This window comes from Phaseolus vulgaris, chromosome 6, assembly GCF_051622355.1.
Source record: "Phaseolus vulgaris cultivar YP4 chromosome 6, ASM5162235v1, whole genome shotgun sequence".
Taxonomy (NCBI): Eukaryota; Viridiplantae; Streptophyta; class Magnoliopsida; order Fabales; family Fabaceae; genus Phaseolus; species Phaseolus vulgaris.
Window position 1 is genome coordinate 18,569,168 of NC_143503.1, and position 20,195 is coordinate 18,589,362.

The following is a 20,195-nucleotide window of genomic DNA, read 5'->3' on the forward strand; positions in this document are numbered from 1 at the left end:
CCAAAAGAATTTAAACAACCCAGAGCAGTCCCCTCCTTGACCATCTCTTAGAATCCTATATGCCAAACTAACTGAGTACCCGTGACTTAAATCTTCTATCCAAATCCACCTGTTAGCTTTCTCCAAGATAGGGCACTAGTTGTGCATTTCCTCAAGAAGTCTCTTTAGTTGGACTTGCTCCCAATCAAAAAGATTTTTTCTCCACCGCAAAGACCACTCTCACCCAATGTTTTTCTGAGATCCACAACTATCCAACGACGCTTCTTTCTCGGTGATTAACGAAAAAAGCCTTGAGAAATTATACTTCGAAGAATCATTACCAGTACATCGGTCTTTCCAAAACCTAATAGACTTTCCGTTACTAATTTCCCATAATAAACAATATTCAAAATTGTTACCCCACTTCTCAAGCTCCCAAATCTTTTCACCAGAGGGAGTCGTAATAACTACCGTTATCCTCTTTCAAATTCCTTCATGCCCTATATTTAGATTCTAGAACCTTCTTTCACAAATTCCCACCTTAACCGCAAAATCCACTTACTAATTCTAAAAGGATAATCCCGAAGTAGCTAGAAAGAGCGTGAAAGAGCTAGTAATGAAGTCGTTGGTTTTGCCACCAAAATTACCCTAACGAAGAAGCAATAATAAAATGAAAAGCAACAAACAAAATATACATACGAGTGACGAACTGTAAAAATGAGCACAAATAGTGATGAGTGTGAAAATGATCATAAAGAGTGAGGAATATATAGCAAGTACGAAGAGTGAGGAGCAGTAAAAGCGAAATTTTGTAATGTGCCTAGTCACTATATTAGTTATATTTTGAAATAACATACTAACTAAACAATTATGATTTTAAAATTACTCACTATGACGTTTTTAATAACAACCATCATAATAAATTTGTAATTTATTACAAAATTACCACTGCATCAATTACTATAACGATTAAATTATAATTATTATAATAAGTCATCATTAAGATGAAAGAATATATGATTGATTAATAAAATAATGCAATGTGAAATAAAAGTATTTTTACAAAATAACACGGTGTTATGGATGTGTGTTTATGAAAAGTTAATATATATAAGATCTAAAAATAATCATTTATAAAAAATATTTATCAAAAGAAATAAGAGTGAGCGTGTTTGAATTATTGTCTATATGAACCTATTATAAGCACAGAATGATATGTAGTGTTTATAAACATAGAGAAGGTTAAATTAAGTGTGTATTGTTTTATGAATGAGAAACAACTAGGGATAGCATAATAAATTGAAGTAAACTGAAGTATAAAAAAATTTATTGAATTATTTTTAACTGTTTAAAATTGAATTATGTTATAAACTACATTTAAGTGCCTAAATTATTTAAAAATATTAATTTGAGGTAGTTAGTAATTTTAAAGGACCCAACATAGAATAAGTGACCTAATTGTGTAGAAAAATGGGAGCAACACAATTGTTTAATTTATGAATTATTCATTAAGTAATTATATTATATATTATTAAGGAAAAAGTACATAGATAGGACATCTTGTCCCTTGTGAAGGACACTTGATGTAGCGAGGGATAGGGCTTTTATCCAAACATATCCTTATTTCAAATAGTTTACTAGCTGAACAAATCAGTTGTGGCTCAACACCCACTGGTGACGTTTTTATGGCTGTGATGAATTGATTTCTATGGTACTTGCCACCACGTAATATATTTTGATTTTTAAGTATTTCTTGAAGATCGTTCCTTGCATAGAAATCTAATGTGAGTTTGAAAAAATCAAATGGTTGCATGTTTGAACACGTTCCATGTTTATTCCATTCGTCAGTCCAGAATCTCGAGTCTTCCCCAGTATAATTTGGCCAATCTTCAGCAAGTTGAGTAGATATTATGCTTTTAGTCTAATAAAATAAAATAAAAATGTCATCTTTCGAATATCTATCAAAATATATTATGAAGAAATAAATAATATATTATGCTATTAGTCTAATAAAATAAACAAAAAAAATGTCAATCATTCGAATATCTATCAAAATATATTATGAAGAAATAAAAATCTTACCACGGAATCATTTAGGAGGGTGACAGGGGATGAGCACGCAGACGGTTGTGGCTGTGTCATGGTATAAGTAGATGGCCATAGACCATGTATAGTGAACTTCAATTTTACTTTTGTTGCATTACAGTGAATATTATGATTGGAACAAAAGCCTGGTGGCCAAGTTTCTGCAATCTTCCAATATTGAAATCCCATGGTTGAACCATAGAAAAAGAGAGAAAGGATGAAGACAAATTTGAGATAATTCATTATGAAAGTTTATGAGAAATGATGAACTTAATCATCTCATTTTATAGTGGCAAGGCTTCATAAGTTAGCTGCTGATTTTATTAACTTTTGGTAATTGAAATTCATGAAAATTCTAAAACTTACTTATTATCTTATAAATAAGGGTACATAATAAGTATTAGTTTGGAACATAATTTACTAAAACTTTAGTAAGACAACTTTAATTTTACTGCACACGTGGATCAAGAATGCACCAATCAGATTTTGAATCTGTACTTTCAATCTGGTTTATTCAATTAGAACATGTGTTGTCCAATCTCTTTAGTTTATTTCACATGAATTGTCTTAAATGATTCACATATGTCGTGTTATGTTCAACCAAATTTTAAGGTATGAGAGATGTTTGGTGAGACTCTGATTTTTCATTCATTATTTAAAAATTGAAGATTGTCAATTATGAGTTATATGCACTATTATTTTTAAAAAGAAGCTACTAAAATCACTAGTGTGGTAGCCACACATGCATGGATTAATATCTTAGGTTTTCATTTCTACATATTTTCTTCTTCACTTTTCATTTCAATTTGGTTATAAATTTAAATTTAGTTATACATGTATATCTACTGTTATATCTATTTATTTGTTATTATTTTTTTAAAAGTATTTTATTAAATATAGATATATATTGTGATTGAAAAAACATATGACACTACAAGAAAAAAAGGTTTTAGTGGAGGTTATTTAGTGGAGGTTAACATAACCTTAGGAATTGATTTAATTAATGGAGGTTTTTTTTCTAAAACCTCAATAAAATAACGGAGGTTAGCGTTATGAACTCATTATTAAAATCAATGAGAGTTTAGTAGATAGCCTAAAAAAACAATGTGTACTCATATAAGCCAAAGGTGATCGTGAAAAATATAGTAATATGAAAATATATTTTGTTGATCTTCTAAAAATATCTTTCACCTAACTATCATCTTAACACATTTAATTAAGTACATGTTAGACTAATATGAATAGTAATATTTGATTCGTGTTAATCGGTTCAACATCTCGTAAATCAAAATTAACTATCATCTTAAGCACTTAAGGCTTTCTTTCTTAACTAACTACTACTTTTACCAAAAAGAAGATATTGAGTTTAACCTTTGAACTCATTTTCCAGTCCATGAAAGCCACCTATACAATTGACAGTAAGCAGGACAACAATCAATCAATATTTCAAAGTTAACTTCATCTCTTCATAAAGAAGATTTAAGTCGAAAATTGAACATCCATAAAACACAACTTTAGGAAAATGATTTTCCGAATGTAACCACACTACAATAAGTTTAGAAAGGATTTCCTAACATCTAAGAGTGTATAAAGAATTCATGAAGCATATTGGAAGAAACATTTTGAAGAATGCTTTGGGGCATAAACAAAATAAACTGAATGAAAATGCCTGAAATCAATTAAATCAATTAAAGCCAAAACATACTACCTTGCTTAAATGCAAATGCAGCAGAAATCCTCCCTCCTTCCACTACCTCCAGCGCCACCACATGAAATAGGTTTGGTTAGATTGAAATGAAATAGCGCCACCACATTACTCAAGCAGATCAGAACAATAGCGAGCATAGACCTGAAGAAATCCTTGTGTGAAGGCGTCGATAGCGGCGATTTTGGATAATAATCGCGAGACAGCTAGCAACAAAGGAGTGAGGATAAGAATCGCCGCTTATTCAACTGACTTAAGCACAAAGAAGTGAGGATAAGAATCATGAGTAGGGCTTTGTGAGAGGGCTTCGTTAGGGTTTGAGTGTTTAGGTAGAGAGAGGTTTGAGTGTTTAGGCAAAGAGAAAAGGAAGAGAGAGGTCCAGCTCCCCACCGCGTCGTTGCAAGAAGAAAGGCCTATCGGAATTGGGGGACTTCTACTCCTATCCGAGGCGGTTTGGAAGGCTAAGTGCAAGAATCTCCCAAGCAGGGATAATGGCTCACAATAGAGACGAGTTGTCTTCAAATTCAATTTCAGATAGGAACATCTATAATTGTAATCACCGCCTCGCTGAACTCGTAAACCAAGCGGGACCATCCAAGTTATTGGAAGTGGGGAAGCAAGTTGGGATTATGTGTCGAAGGGATGAAGAGGAGGTTGTAAAAGAATATGGGAGTATGGAAGACCGTGATTCAGGGTTTGCATTGTGCTCTAAGGTGGGAAGTAAGAACGGTTCTTAATTATAGTAGTGAACTTAAATATTAGAGGTGTGGGGGGAAGTACTAAAGCTAGGTATTTGAGACATGTAATAGCTTGTGAGGGGGTGGAATTTGTCTGTCTGCAAGAAACAAAAGCTAAGGTGTTCACGGAAGCAAAATGTTATTCCCTATGAAGGGACAACAAAGTGGGTTGGCTTCATCATGAAGGAGACAATGGTAGTGAAAGTTTGTTGTCTATGTGGTACGAAGAGGCTTTTAGCTATGTAAGTCATGTGATGGGTAAGGGTTTCATTGTTGTCTTTGGTAACCACATTAAATCCAATACCAGTTGTATAGTGGTTAACGTTTACGTTGCTTGCACTTTAAGTGAGAAGAAGATCCTTTAGTAGGAGTTGTCTGAAGTTAAATCGGCTTCTCAAGTCTTGGTTTGGTGTATGTGTGATGATTTTAATGCCATTAGAAGTCGGAATGAAAGGAAAGGTATAAGGGATAGGGTTAATCATTCAGGTGAGATCAATGGGTTCAACAACTTCATCGATGCCAATTCTCTCTTTGATCTGCCTATAGTAGGAAAGACTTTTACCTGGTTTAAGTCTAATGGGTCGGCAAGGAGCAGATTAGACAGAGTGCTTGTCTCTGAAGAGTGGATGGAAAAGTGGCCTATGTGTAAACAGTATGTGCAACTAAGGAAAGTCTCAGACCACTATGCAATAGTGGTGAACTTTGTGGATAAGGATTGGGGGCCCAAGCCCTTTCGATCTATAGATGCATGGCTCATGGAGAAGGGGTTTCGTGAGATGGTGAAGGACAAATGGTTATCATACCCTGTGTAGGGGAATGCTTTTACAAAGGTCAAGGAGAAGCTGAAGTGTCTGAAGGGTGATCTGAAAGTCTGGAATAGGGATGTGTTCGGCAACATCCAAACCAGTAAGAAGAGGATTTTGCAGGAATTGGAGGACCTAGACTGCCAAGATTGCATTGTTGACCTCAGGGAATATGATAGACTGAAGAGGTTTGAGTTGGTAGGTCGTTTGAAGGAAACTGAAAAGAAGTTAGATTCCCTCATTTGTCTAAAAGTTAGAGCAAACTGGTTCAAGAATGGGGACTCTTGTACTAAATTCTTTCACTCGTCTTTGAGGTGGAGAAGACTAAGGAACAAGGTTAAGGGAGTTGAGGTTAGAGGCATCTGGTGTGAGGAACCTACTACTGTGCGTCAAGAAGCGAAGAAACTCTTTGAAAACAGATTTAAAGCTATGAAGGACTTTGGAGTTAGACTAGACAAGGTAGAGTTTAAGTTCTTATCCTTAGAGAACAATATGAGCTTAACAACTGCCTTCTCTGAGGAAGAAATAAGGGATGTGGTGTGGCTATGTGATGGTTCTAAGAGTCCATGACCAGATGGTTTCAACATGAACTTTATCAAGGGAAGATGGGAGTTTATAAAAGACGACATTATAGCAGCGGCGACCATCTTTCATGAAAATGGGTTTATTCCAAAGGGTTCCAACGCCTCTTTTGTAGCACTTGTACCCAAGGGAAGGGATCCTGTTAAGCTTGCGCAATATAGACCTATCTCTCTAGTAGGTGCTATGTACAAGATCCTCTCGAAAGCGTCGGCGGGTAGGATAAAGAAAGTCCTCACTTTTGTGATTGATGATTGGCAATCGACTTTTCTCAAGAATAGAGGGATTCTTGACAATGTGCTCATGGCTAATGAGGTGGTAGAGGATCTAAGGAGGGGTGGGAAGAGTGGTTTGTGCTTAAATGTGGATTTTGAAAAAGCTTACGACTCATTCAGTTGGGAGTTTCTTTATGATATGCTTAATAGGATGGGGTTCGACAGCAGATGGATTATGTGGATCCAAGGATGTCTGGAGAGTGCAACGGTGTCTGTACTCGTTAACGGTAGTCCTACAGAGGAATTCAAACCATCGAGAGAGTTAAGGCAGGGCAACCCCCTAGCTCCATTCCTGTTTCTTGTGGTTGCGGAAGGGCTTGCTGGGCTAGTAAGGCAAGCGGTGAAGGCAAACCTCCTAGCTGGGCTAAAAATAGGAAGAAAAGAGGTAGAACTTAGCATTCTCTAGTTTTTTACGACACCCTGTTCTTATGTCAGGATTCCTTCAGCAACGTGGTTACCTTGAAGTCTATTCTCAGGGGGTTTGAGATAGACTCAAGGCTGAAGATTAACTTCCACAAGTCAAAATTAGCAGGCATAAATGTCTGGAAAAGTAATTTGGATTGTTATGCAAAGACTCTGAACTGTGGCCAGATGAGTGTGCCCTTCAACTACTTAGGCTTAGAAGTGGGGGGTAATCCGAGGAAGAAAAAGTTTTGGGAACCTGTCCTAAACAAACTAAAGTCAAGACTCTGTATGTGGAAAGGGAGATTTCTATCAATGGCAGGAAGATTATGTTTAATCAAATCTGTTCTATCTGGTGTGCCGCTCTACTACCTGTCCCTCTTCAAAGCACCAGATGTGGTCTGTAAAAGCATTATTAGTATCCAAAGGAGGTTCCTATAGGGGTGGGGAAAGGAGAAGATGTCGATATCAGGGATTAGCTGGAAAGATTTGTGTAAATCAAAAGAGGAAGGTGGATTGGGGATCAGAGACATCCGGAAGTTTAATTATGCACTCATGGCCAAGTGGAAATGGCGTTATATCTCTAACGAGAAAGGAAGGTGGAAGGAAGTGCTGGACTCGAAGTACGGCCTGAAACTAGACAATGGGCTTGTGCCTGTGAAATACCAGTCTTGGTGGTGGAGAGATTTGACGAGTATCTGTAGGGAGGGAGGAGGAGAAGGGTGGTTTCAAGATGAAGTAGGCTGGAAAATAGGGAGTGGAGATAAAATTCGTTTTTGGGAGGACATGTGGGTAGGAAATTCAAAGCTAAAAACCTTGTTCCCGAGATTGTTTTCCCTGTCGTTAAACCAAGGCCATAAGGTGGAAGAAGTAGGAGGGTGGGAAGGATCGGTGTGGAGGTGGACCTTAAGTTGGAGGCGAGGTAGATTTGAGTGGGAAACCTTGATGGAATCTGAGCTGGGCGACCTCATCTCCAGGGTCACTGTGATGAAGAATGAGAAGGATACCCTCGTGTGGAGTAGTGAAGCTACCAGGTGCTTTACAGTTAGTTTTGCGTATGAGTGCCTAGTTAAGACTACTAGGGGCCCTCAAATTGAAGCGTTCAAGTATCTCTGGAAGGCGAAGACGTTCCCAAATGTTATGTTCACAGCCTGGAGGGTGCTATTGCGCAGAATTCCAACAAGGCTTTGTTTGAGAAGGAAAGGGGTTTTGCTGGACACTACTGTATGTGCTTTTTGCGAGGTCAAGGAGGAGTCATGTCAACACCTTTTCCTGGAGTGTAAATTTTCTTGCTGCGTCTGGACCATGTGCCTTAGATGGATTGGAGTTCTTTTTGTCCAACATAATGATATTAGGAACCACTTTGAAAGCTTCCACTTGACCCAGGGTAGTAATAAACAAAATCTGATTTGGAAAGGGGAATGGGCTACCATTGTCCGGTGTTTGTGGGAGCATAGGAATGCAGTAGTGTTCAACCAAGGTGTTGTAGATGAGGAAGAAGTGTTCCAAAAGGCCCAGCTTAAATCGTGGTTATGGTTAAAGTATAAGAGGTATAATTTTAACTACTTTTTCTCTGATTGGGTTTTGAATCCAATGCTATGTATCAGTAGCTACAAGTAGAATATGTGATGCTTTGGAAGGGTTGGAGGTCTATGATTGGTGGTGGAACAGAGGAAAGGAAGGTGGGTGTAGTAGTTTTGGTGGTGAACCTTCACACTGGGTAAAGGGTGTTAGTGGGCTTAGCAGGAGGTTGGTTCTGGAGCGGGGTCAATTTGGAAGTTTTTGTGTTGCAGCTTGGCTTGCTCTTGCTGCTCTTGGAGCTCCTTTGGTGTTGTTGGTTGTAGGAGTTGAGGTCTAGCCGAAGGTGTCCAGTGGTGTGTTGGGTATGGTAAGCAACCCCCTTTAGCTTCCCCACAATCTGTCAAAGAATAAGCTTTAGCTGGTTCACACTTATGGTTTTCTAACAAGTTGTTTGGTGGGTTGCAAGAACCGGAACGTGAGGTGCTGCAGTATGGCTTTTGAATGAGGACCTAGTGTGCAGACTTGAAGATCTGTAGACAGGGGGAGGTAATGGAATCATGTAGATGGTTGTTGTGTCCCTACAATAGTCATGGTTGAAAATGTGTTGGAGCAGTGTGTAAGCATGTTAAGCAAAGATTCAAAGAAGCTGACAATGGTACTGAGGTAGATCTTGAATGGGCAAATCACTCAACATAATCTTTGGTCCTCTGGAATGTAATGCAGTAGCCAACTTTAGACAACTAGGAGTAGTAAGTTTTATCCCCTGGTTTGTATTGGGTCTGCATGCTGGTTGACTGGAGGTGTAGGTCCCTTAGCTTGGCAAGGAGCTATTCTTTGTACCAGATCTCTTCTGTGGTTGTGTTGTTCTTTGTTTGGCTTTATATGCACTCAAGGGATATGTATGGGGTGTTAAATGGTCGGTGGTTAAGAGCATTTTTGGTGTATCCATTATATATGTATTGTTCTCTCATTTTGTTTAAACATGCATGTGAAAGTTCTTTTGATATGTGTCACATGAAATATAGTTTTCATTCTCCAGGACATCCAACATGTGGATGTGGTAGGATTTGTAAAATGCTAACATTCTTTGTTTCTAGTATTAGTACTTTATCCATTTAAATAAAGAGGTATGTAGGTTGATGGCTTAACCTTTGTTCTTCATAAACCTTTAGATTTTTTTTGCATTTTGTTCTATAAAAAATTAATTCCAAGAGGTTACCATTGATACCAATTAAATTAAATATACATGAAGATTTTAGAAGGAGAGTTAAATAAAACATGACTTTTTCACGAAAATAGTATACACTTAGGTCATTGTACAAGAAGGATAAAAGAACTTATAGGGGTCACCTTAAACATTTAGGTCAAATCCAATTCTTCTATAAGAGTTATATTCATCTTGACATTGTTGAATAATTATGACATTGTTGGTTTTAATGATCAAACATTGATTACAAAATTATATTCATCTTGTTGTTGTTGTTAATATCGTTTTCCATCCATTTTGATATGCAGAATTATTCGAATTAACTTGAAAATTTTCTCTTGAATCTACATATGATATGAAAGGTTGTGTTTCCTTTTTTCCTCGTAATCAATATTAAAATATAAATAAAGAACAATACAAAATAACATAATATTTCCATATATTGCATAAATATAGTAATTGCAAATGGTCATTCAAATGTAATTACTCTAGTTATAGAATGTTATGCTTTGGGCACTGTTTTTAAATTAACTTAGTCCTAGTAAACCATTTTTAGGATGGATAACTTTTTTTATATCTACAAATAGTTGATTGTATTTGCTTATGACTCATTTATCTTTTAGTAATTTATTATTAGATTGTTTAGAGTATATTATGCTGGTACAAAATTATAACATTGTGTTAAAAGACTATTTTATATTGTATAGGTCTTAACACCTATATAGAACTATTAAAAGTACCTTTTTATTTGAAACCATAACACATTTAAAGGTAAAAGATCATTTTAAAATTTGGAATAAAAAGATAAATAAGGATGCTTAAACCTTTAAAACAAAATTATATGTACACATTCCCATTATGAAATGATTTCATAATTTATATATCAGGAGAAAATTATTAAATACTAACCAAATTTAGAAATAAAAAATAATTAATCACTGTACTAAATAAATTAGATATTATTGTAGAAACTAAAAAAATTATTGGTATTTAAAATGATTTCTATTATTAATAAAAATTTATAAAATAATTTCTAAATTGACATCTAAACTATCTATCAAAATTTTAGTTACTAATATTTTAGATTCTAAATTAGTCTCTAAAAGACTAATTTAAAATATAAAATAGTAAGTAGCTAAAATTTTGGTAGCTAATGGTTAGACATGAATTTAAAAAACTATTTTATAAATTTTTATGAATAATAAAAAATATTTTAATTATCAATAATTTTTTTTAATTTATAAAACAATCTATAGTTTAATTAAATAATAATTAATTACTTTTTTTAAAAATTAATTTCTATTTAATGATTTATCTATATGCTTTATAATGAGAAATTAACAACATCATACAAGAGAAAATTATGATAACCCATCATTAACCACTGAAGAAGAAAAATAATTAACTATGTAAGAAGATTTTTCTTATAAACTACTAATTGGCATAACCCACCATCTATTTGGACACCAAGCTTTTGAATTTTGTGGGTAGTTAAATCAAACCAGGCTAAATCAGAATCATATGTTTGGAAGAGTATATTGCCTAAATTCCTTGCTCCGATAGAGAAAGCAATGTCTGGTATGGGTCCAAAAACAAAGAGTTTATTCCATGTTTCTTTCTTACCCAGTTCAACCAAAATTGATATGTAAAAGGTGCTTGTGCATGCATAATTGGACATCAAAGCGATTGATCCATTTAAGAGCAATAAGTGTCTCTTCACCAAATTCATATCAAAATTATCATATATTTCTGTGGGTATGTCTAAAGGTGCAAAGGTTGTAATGAACACCTCATTGCTCAAATCAAATGATACCAAATGTGCATCAGGACCGTCTCCATAACCCAACCAGTGACACATTCCCTCGAAGAAGAAGTTTTCACCAACTTCTTGGCTCAATAAAGGCACCTCAAAATCAACTTGAACTTTCTTCCAAGAGTTATATCTTAGGCTATACATCTCCCATATGTCTTCTATGCATAAAGGACCATCATCAAAATAGTCCATCTCTGCAAGGTCATTATAAAAGAAACACACTCTCCTAATCACCTTATAATCATCTCTAACACAATCATAGCCAAATCCGTGAAATATAATGAGAAGATCGACACTATCTGGAAAAGACTGAACTGGACTAGGAGGAATCACATTGAGTTGGTTCGTATCTGGGTTCCACAGATACACAAATCTTCCATATGGTATGTATAGGCAAAGAGTTCCATTCACACTACAAGAACCCAAAATACGAAATCCACAAGGGTAAACATCTTCAACTTCTGGACACTCTAATTTTTCCATATTTTGAAACCTCTCTCCAGAAACTGAAAATAAGTTGGATTTACGAGTATTTTGGTAAGGTAGATTGATAAATAAAAGGAGAGATGTATCATCATAGTAGGAATGCTGATTACGTATGAAGTTATTACGAAAAAGGTTCATAAAATCAGAGTTTTCAAATAAGATGGTCCATGATCTTTGTAGGCATCCAAATCTTTTGAGAGATTTGAAAGGAAGGTTAGACATAACAGATAATACAAGATCATTTGGCAAGTGATTCATAAGCTTTTGAGCTACGAATTTGTTGTCCCTCTCTTTGTTATGCGACCACATATTAATGAGTAGCCAATGGTCTTTGGTGTTCTTAGTCCACAGGTAAATGGGGTGGGAGATGTGTTGGCAGTTTTTGATAACCAGATTCATGATGGTGTTCTCTTCCAAGTACTCCAACTGTTAAATAAAATCAGTGAACAAAAGCAATAACAGAAAAAATTTGTGAATAGGTAAATTTGTGAACCTGGTTGTCCTTGAGGAAGAGGGTGATATTGGTTCCTCTTGAGGATTGTTGGGCATTTATGTCCTTGGTAACCATGAATGAGGCATCCTTTTGAGATTCCCAGATATATTCATCATGGTCATTGTGCTTAGTGGTGATGATAATCTTATCAGCAATTAAATAAGCAGAATAGAAGCCAACTCCCAAGTTATATGCCAAATCTAAAATAAACACTTACAATAAATTAACAAATACAAATACATATTAAACATGAACACCTTCCTACCTGTTTTGGTCATGCCAATACCCGTGTCGATGATAGAAAGTGTTTTGTTACCCTTGTGAGGGACCAATCTTATGATCAACTCATCATCTACAATGTTCTTATCCCTAATCCTCTCAAATTGAATTCTATCCAAAGCCTGTGTATACATACAATGATCGATAAAAGTTACAGAAAAGAAATGTATAAATGTAAAATCGAATTAAAGAACTACTTACGTCAGAAGCATTGTTGATAAGTTCAGAAAGGAAGATTTCTTTATTAGAATAAAAAGTCTTGTTCGTGAGACTTAACGCCTTGTTCGTCTCACCTTCTAAAACAAACATCTCATCATTTGCCATTACAATTGATTTAGAATAATAGCAAACCAAAAGTGACTCAATTCAACAAAACAAAACCACTTTTATATTCATTGGCCACACCACACCCACCAAATAGAATCGGTTAATTAATAGAAAACCACCATACACTTACACTTTTAATTATTTAATTTGAAAAACATTCATTATTTATTATCATGAATTAATTAATTAAATTTTAAATTTATTAATAAACCATTATCATGATCACTTTCTTGTTCCTTAAATGTTTTTTTAATTTTCAAATATTATTTAATTTTCTCTCAAGTTATTAATTAAGTCATTATTTCAATGGAGTGTGAATTCGTTTCATGCACGATATTTGATTTTGCATTATTATAAACTAACATAAACAATTCCGTTTGTATATAAACTCACTATGTTTTCATTTGAGTTGCCAACAAAAAAAAGGAGGACTATAAAAAAGAAGTCACTAGTATGGGTGAATTCTACTCAAGTTGAACATAAAAATAAATGTTATATTGTGTCCACAATGGAGACCTTTAACTCACACTAAAAATTATTAAAATGATAATAAGTTAGTATTTAGAATGGGGACACAATATAGATGAAAACAAAATAAAATAAAGTGACAGAATAATATTGAGTCTAAAATGGAGACACAAAGTGAATACAAGTTAAAAATTATTAAAATAATAATAATAAGTTAACGTCTAGAATGGAGACACAAAGTAGATGCAATAAAAAAAAAGTTGCAGAATGATAATGCGTCGATAATGGAGATACAAAGTGAATGTAGATTAATATTTTATTACATTTAGCGTAGGTCTAGGCGGTCTAGGCGACACTAAGGTGACATGGACATTTATTGTCACCTTAGCCCACACTAAATTATTTAATGAGAAAAAAAAAATAAAACATTTTTGTCTCACATTTTAATTTTCTCACAATTTCAATTTCTCATTTCTGTCTCACACTTTAAAACTCATAATCTCGAAATTCATCCCAAAAACCCTACGTCTTCTTCGTGGTCATTTCGCTCTCCTTGATTTCATTTTTCGTTTTTGTCTTTGTGGTCATTTCGCTCTCTTTAAGTGCATTTTACTCATATTTATTTCGCAAGTAGTGTCTAATACGTGCCAATGTGTAGTTTTTATGATTGATAAAATTGAACACTTTGGAACTTAATTGTTGCTTAATGTAAGAAAATTACCATAATCTAAGAATTATTGAATCTGATTATATATTTTGAACCAAGAAACAAATGAAGAAATTTAATCTCAATTTTTGTGTAAATGGCAGATGAATAAGAAGCATTGAAAGAATGTATTCAAGCTGGGATTGAAAGAAAGAAAGAAAAAACTTAATTGGATCACAAGAGGATTTAGCTCAAGCTAGAAGATTTAGCTCAAGCTAAATATGTCCAGAGTTGATTAAAGGTGTAGTACTGATCTAGCCCAAGCTAGAATCGCTAGCTCAAGCTAAAAATGCACCGAAAGATCTAGCTTAAGCTAAATTGGCTAACTTGAGCTAAAGTTCATTATATAAATTTTGAAACACAACTCAAAAGAAAGCGGTGGAAAAAGATTGGATTTTTATAGAGAGAGATTAGTGAGAGAAGAAGAAGAAACCTCTGTTCTTAGGAGAATAACTTGCTCAGATCAGCCCTTCTTATGCAATCCAAATCAAGAATGAAGATTGGAGGAGTTGTCATGAGTGGTTAAGTGCTTTCTAACTTGGGATTGAATGTAATCCACTCTGTTCAAATGCATTATTGGTGATATATATATAATATTTTATTTTCTACTTGTTCTTGATATTTTTGTTTCATGCTTATTGCTTGATTCTATCTTATCAATGGAGTCTTGATTTTGATCCTTAAATTTAACTGGAAAGTACCTTTAAGGATCTGAAATAGACGAAAATACTTAATAACTTGTAATGCTAGGAATAGATTCCAAGTTATTAATTGTATCATAATTCTATTCATAAAGCTGGATGATTTGTTAGATATCTGAGGAATCAGTATTTGAGAAATTATCTTATGAATTTCATCTGTGAGGAATCAAGGTGAATGACTTTAAATTAAGCATCAAGAATAAGTAGCTTTGAGTATTATATATTGTATTATTCAAAAATACAGATGATTGAGATAGACGCAATTGAATCCCAAGTATCTTTCTCTATATTTGATAAGTTAGTTTTGTTTTTGGTTGAATCAAACCCTAAATCTTTGAGTTACTTGTGAAATCTTTAATTTGTTTATGAAAAAATTCTCTAAATTATTTTCTATACTTAATGAGTTTTATAACAGAATATCTTAATTAGAATTGTTCCATGTGGGTTCGACATTCATACTTTAAAGAGTACTATATTACTGTTGATTCGGTACACTTGCCAAGAAAAATATCAACAGTGTCCCCAATGATGACAATTTAATCACATTTGCTTTCTCATGTAGTGTCCCCAATGGCGATGCTAAGTTTAATTATTGTTGGAGATTCCACATGGACTAAAGATTAAAACATTTCATAGTATATAAGTGGGTGCAAACCTCACCTTATAAGTCAGTTTTATGAGGTTGAGTTAGGCTTAAAATCCACTTCTTAATATGATATCAGAGCCATTTCGAGTCTATCCTAGTGATTGTTTGTCGGGCTTATCAGAACACCCGCAATCAAGTCGTTATCAGACAACCCATAATATATAGTCTCACGCACGAATTGGTAGCCTCGACGTGAGGCGGTGTGTTGGAGATCTCATATCGACTAGAGATTAGAACATTTTATAGTACAAGTTTCCTAAAGATGACCATTGGAACTCCTAAAAACTTTTCATTCATGGAGTGCCATGTGGCGTCTATAAATCCTCTCCATTGGTGGATTGCCATGTGGCAATCCATGTCTTGAAGGAACTTTCCATTAGCATGAAGACAAGTGGCATAAGGAGAGGAAGAGGCATGGAAAAGGTTGTGTCTTGGAAGAACTTGAATGGTCACCTTTGAAGAAAGGAAAGAAAAGGAGGGGCACCTACTTGGTTGCTTGGTTGGTGTCATGTAGGATGTGATGTGGGTGTTTCCTATTGGCCTTTTAAGACCCAAAGTTCTAGAATTAATTGGTCAAGAATACAAAGTCCAAAATCCTATTTCTTCTAAGACTCAGAAATACGAAGATTGGAATAAAATTCTAACTACTCTTTACAATTTTTATAAGGCTAAAGAAGGAGAAATCATTAGAAAATATCTTCTTAATCATTATTTTCTCTCTCCTTAGCTTGAATGTTTTGGTGGCTGAGACGGTCCTCCATCACTTTCATTTGGCTTTTTCTGTGGAGGAAAATATTATATCCGTATCTGGTTAAGCTCTAGACATAGATTTTTTCTTCAAGCACATCCTTGTTGATATTTCTCGACAAGTGTACCGAATCAACTGTAATATAGTACTCTTTAAAGTACGAATGTCGAACCCACAAAGAACAATTCTAATTAAGATGTTCTGTTATAAAACTCATTGAGTATAGAAAATAATTTTGAGACTTTGTTCATAACCAAATTAAAGATTTCACAAATAACTCGGAGAGTTAGGGTTTGATTCAGGACGTAACAAAACCAACTTATCAAATATAGAGAAAGATACTTGGGATTGAATTGCGTCTATCTCAATCATTTGCATTTTGGAATAATATAATATATAATACTCAAAACTACTTATTCTTGATGCTTAATTTAAAGTCATTCATCTTGATTCTTCACAGATAAAATTCATAAGATAATTTATCAAACACTAATTCCTCAGATATTAACAAATCATCCAGCTTTAGGAACAAAATTATAATGCAATCAATAACCTGGAATCTATTCCTAGCATTACAAGTTATCAAGTATTTTCGTTTATTTCAAATCCTTAAAGGTACTTTCCAGTTAAATTTAAGGATCAAAATCAAGAATCTATTGATCAGACATAATCAAGCAATAAGCATAAAACAAAAATACCAAGAACAAGTAGAAAAGAGAATTTTATATATATATATTACCAAGAATACATTTGATCAAGGTAAATTATATTCAATCCCAAGTTAGAAAGAACTTAGCCACTCATGACAACTCCTCCAATCTTCATTCTTGATCTGGATTGCATAAGAAGGGCTGATCTGAGCAAGTTCTTCTCCTAAGAACAGAGGTTTCTTATCTTTCTCTCACTAGTCTCTCTCTATAAAAACCCAATCTTTTTCCACCGCTGGTTTTGAGTTATGTTTCAGAATTTATATAATCAACTTTAGCTCAAGCTAGCCCGTTTTAGCTTAAGCTAGATCTTTCAGTGCATTTTTAGCTTGAGCTAGCGATTCTAGCCTGAGCTAGATCAGTACTGCACCTTTAATCAACTCTGGACAGTTTTAGCTTGAGCTAGCAATTCTAGCCTGGGCTAGAATTGTATTGCACCTTTAATCAACTCTGGACAGTTTTAGCTTGAGCTAAATTTTCTTGTGATGCAATTAAGTTTTTACTTTCTTTCTTTCAATGCCAGCTTGAATATTTCTTTCAATGCTTCATATTCATCTGCAATTTACACAAAAATTGAGATTAAATTTCTTCATTTGTTTCTTGGTTCAAAATATATAATCAGATTCAATAATTCGCAGATTAGGGTAATTTTCTTACATTAAGCAACAATTAAGGTCCAAAGTGTTCAATTTTCTCAATCATAAAAACTACACATTGGCACTTATCAAATTCCCCCCAACCTAGAATCTTGCTTGTCCTCAAACAAAGTAATTGAATCCCAAAAAATATAAGAGTTCATTCCTCCCCAAAATCCTTAGAAATCAAATCTATAGTTTAATATCAGAACAACTTCATGGAAAGAGCACAAGATAATTCGATAAAAAGTTATGGTGTTTCCTATCAATTCAAACCAAGATAGGATAAGAATCTATTCAATTTCCAAGGTAAACAATTGTTACTCTTCACTGAGAATCAAACTAAGGAATTTCTCTCTTCATTTCTCACTGGTGAGTGTTTTCCCTCTCTTTTCACTGATTTCCAAGCTAATTTAAGGTTGCCCTTCATTTCTAGTTGATTACAAACACTTTTACAAACATAGATATTGAGGTCTTTTTCAGGTTGTAATGAGGCTGGGTTACAAAGAAAATTTGGTTTTTCCAGGATAACAAAATGCACACTTAACAAAAGATTAGCATATTTGCAATTCAATTTCTAATTGTGTTATCCATGATCCCTTCCATAAGATTCATCCATATTGCTTCTTTTTCTATTTTTGTAATCCACTTTGCTTTTCTTTTTCTTTTTCTTTTTTTTTAGAAAAGAGAATGAGAATTTGGATAATTTTGTCATTCCCCTTTTTTTCTTTTTCTTCTCTTTTTTTTCTTTTTGTTTTTCTTTCATTCTCAAAATTCCAACAGCCACACCAAACCCAATTCTTTTAATTATAGAAATTTGAATTGCACTTATGCTCTCCTTTTGTTAACATACCACAAGGTAGGACAATATATGTATATCAGAAGCTAGGGTGCAATAAAACAGATTTCAGCTCAAAAAGGGTTATTTTTTTGCACATTTCATCATATATTGCAAAGGTTAGCTATTTGGCCCTGAGTTTTCTCACCTCCAAGTCTATTAAACATGCCTCAATCATCTCCATGTTTGGTTTTGTGATGCAATTGACTAGAAAATTAGGCAACCTCAATTAACTCTTCACTAGTGAAAGTCTCTCAAACTGTTTAAAGGTTTCACACTCTCACTTGGTTGGCTAATTTCAATTCCTCATTTGTTCTCAAACATTGCTTTCAACTATTTACCTTGTTCCAACTTTTACACATTACTATCCTTTCTCAATTTGAGTGATGGCTCCAACCACAAATTCTTTTTCAAATTAAGTCCCTGATCAATCCATTTGGTTGTTCTAATTTAGAACTATGGTTTGATTTCTTTTTCCAAAAAATTATACCATCATCTATATACAAGATTTCACAAAATATGCAAACATCAACCACTATACTAACTTAAGCTTGCCATCAACAAAATCTAAAGTAAGAAATATTAAACTAAACTGTTAAAGTCAACTTACTAAATTAAACTGAAAGTAAAGTTAAACAAAAAGATAAAACCAGTTTTTTGTTCATTGTGCATGATAAGTATCAATCTCCTCTTGTGATTTTGTTCCGCTCTGTGCCAACATCATCATTCTGAACTTGAATGTTCATCATTTGTTGTTGCTCCAGTTGGTTCAGCTACCATTTCTGGTGTATCTTCAACTCTAGTCCCAACTCCATATGCTCCTGCCTCCCCTGAAAAATTGTGCATGTCCCCAGGCCAAGATAGATAATCATGAAATTCAATGGGTGTCAACCACAGATTATTTAATACCAGTTGTGGATTTGGTGCGACTCATATTTCTTCACATGTAAGAATAAACATTTCTCAAACCAAAGTGTTATATTTGATTGACATTTTAACAAATACTTGGTATGCATGATGTAGAATGACATTGAATGAGTAATTTTTGTTTTGGTATTTAATCCATGGAAACCATACTTAACTTTGATTATCACATTCCACAATCCTATTCAACATTAAGACATTGAAATTTCAAAAAGATTGAATCTTTCAATTTAAAAGCGAAACTGTGAAATGGAAATAGAAACACGCATGAATGGACTTGGTTGAATGGAAATGGCAATGAGAATGATTATGGAGATGAGTAATTACTTACCTTGATAATGACAATGTAGATGAAATGTTTGTTTGAAAATGGTTGTGTAGATGGAAGCTTTGGGATTTTTTTTTAGAACATAGGGCGCTTCTGAAACTGTATTAGGGTGTAGGGTTTTCAAAATGTGATTTTTATAAAATGCTGCAGTTTTTTTTTTTTTTTTTTTTAAGAAAACCCACTAGCTTAGGCTAGATCTAAAATTTGGCAGAGAGCAACAAATTTACTCTAGCTCAAGCTAGCTCGTTTTAGCTTAAGCTAAAGTTTGCCACAAGATCATTTTAGTATCAGGCCTCAAACCATTGTGGAATATGTTCAACTAATCAATATCCTCAAAGCCATGATTAGGACATCTCCTTAACATCACTTTAAAGCGTTCCTAAACTTCACAAAAAGGTTCTTCTGGCCCTTGCCTAAATGTGGAGATATCAGACTTAGCCTTGATATATCGAGAGAGTGGGAAGAATCTGTGTAGGAATTTCTCTTCTACATCATTCCAGCTACTTAGACTCTAGTTTGGATGCGACTTTAACCAGTCTTTTGCTTTGCCTGCAAGTGAGAAAGGAAATAGACGCAGATAAACAGATTCAATATCATTTTCCTCGAAGCCCATAGTCCCAACCAACTCATAGAATGTGGATAGATGAGTATAAGGGTCTTCATGATCCATTCCAGTGAATTGATGAGTGCTGATTAAGCTAAGAAAAGCTGGCTTCATTTCTAATGATTTGGTGGCAGGAGGTATGGCTATGCTGGAGAAATGCCTCGGTCCTTGTTGCATAGCATAGTCTTCCAATGTCCTT

At 34.2% G+C, this 20,195-nt stretch overlaps 1 protein-coding gene and 1 pseudogene across 1 annotated transcript; both read left to right on the plus strand.

Annotated features, from left to right (window-relative positions):
* The first annotated feature begins 4,260 nt into the window (after positions 1-4,260).
* LOC137833390 (uncharacterized) lies at positions 4,261-5,879 on the plus strand. The gene is made up of 3 exons (XM_068641742.2): positions 4,261-4,463; positions 4,946-5,285; positions 5,337-5,879. Exons 1-3 carry the CDS (start codon positions 4,261-4,263, stop codon positions 5,877-5,879), a joined length of 1,086 nt encoding a protein of 361 aa, XP_068497843.2.
* Positions 5,880-19,727: 13,848 nt separating this feature from the next.
* LOC137833775 (small nucleolar RNA R71) lies at positions 19,728-19,833 on the plus strand (annotated as a pseudogene).
* The last annotated feature ends 362 nt before the right edge of the window (positions 19,834-20,195 follow it).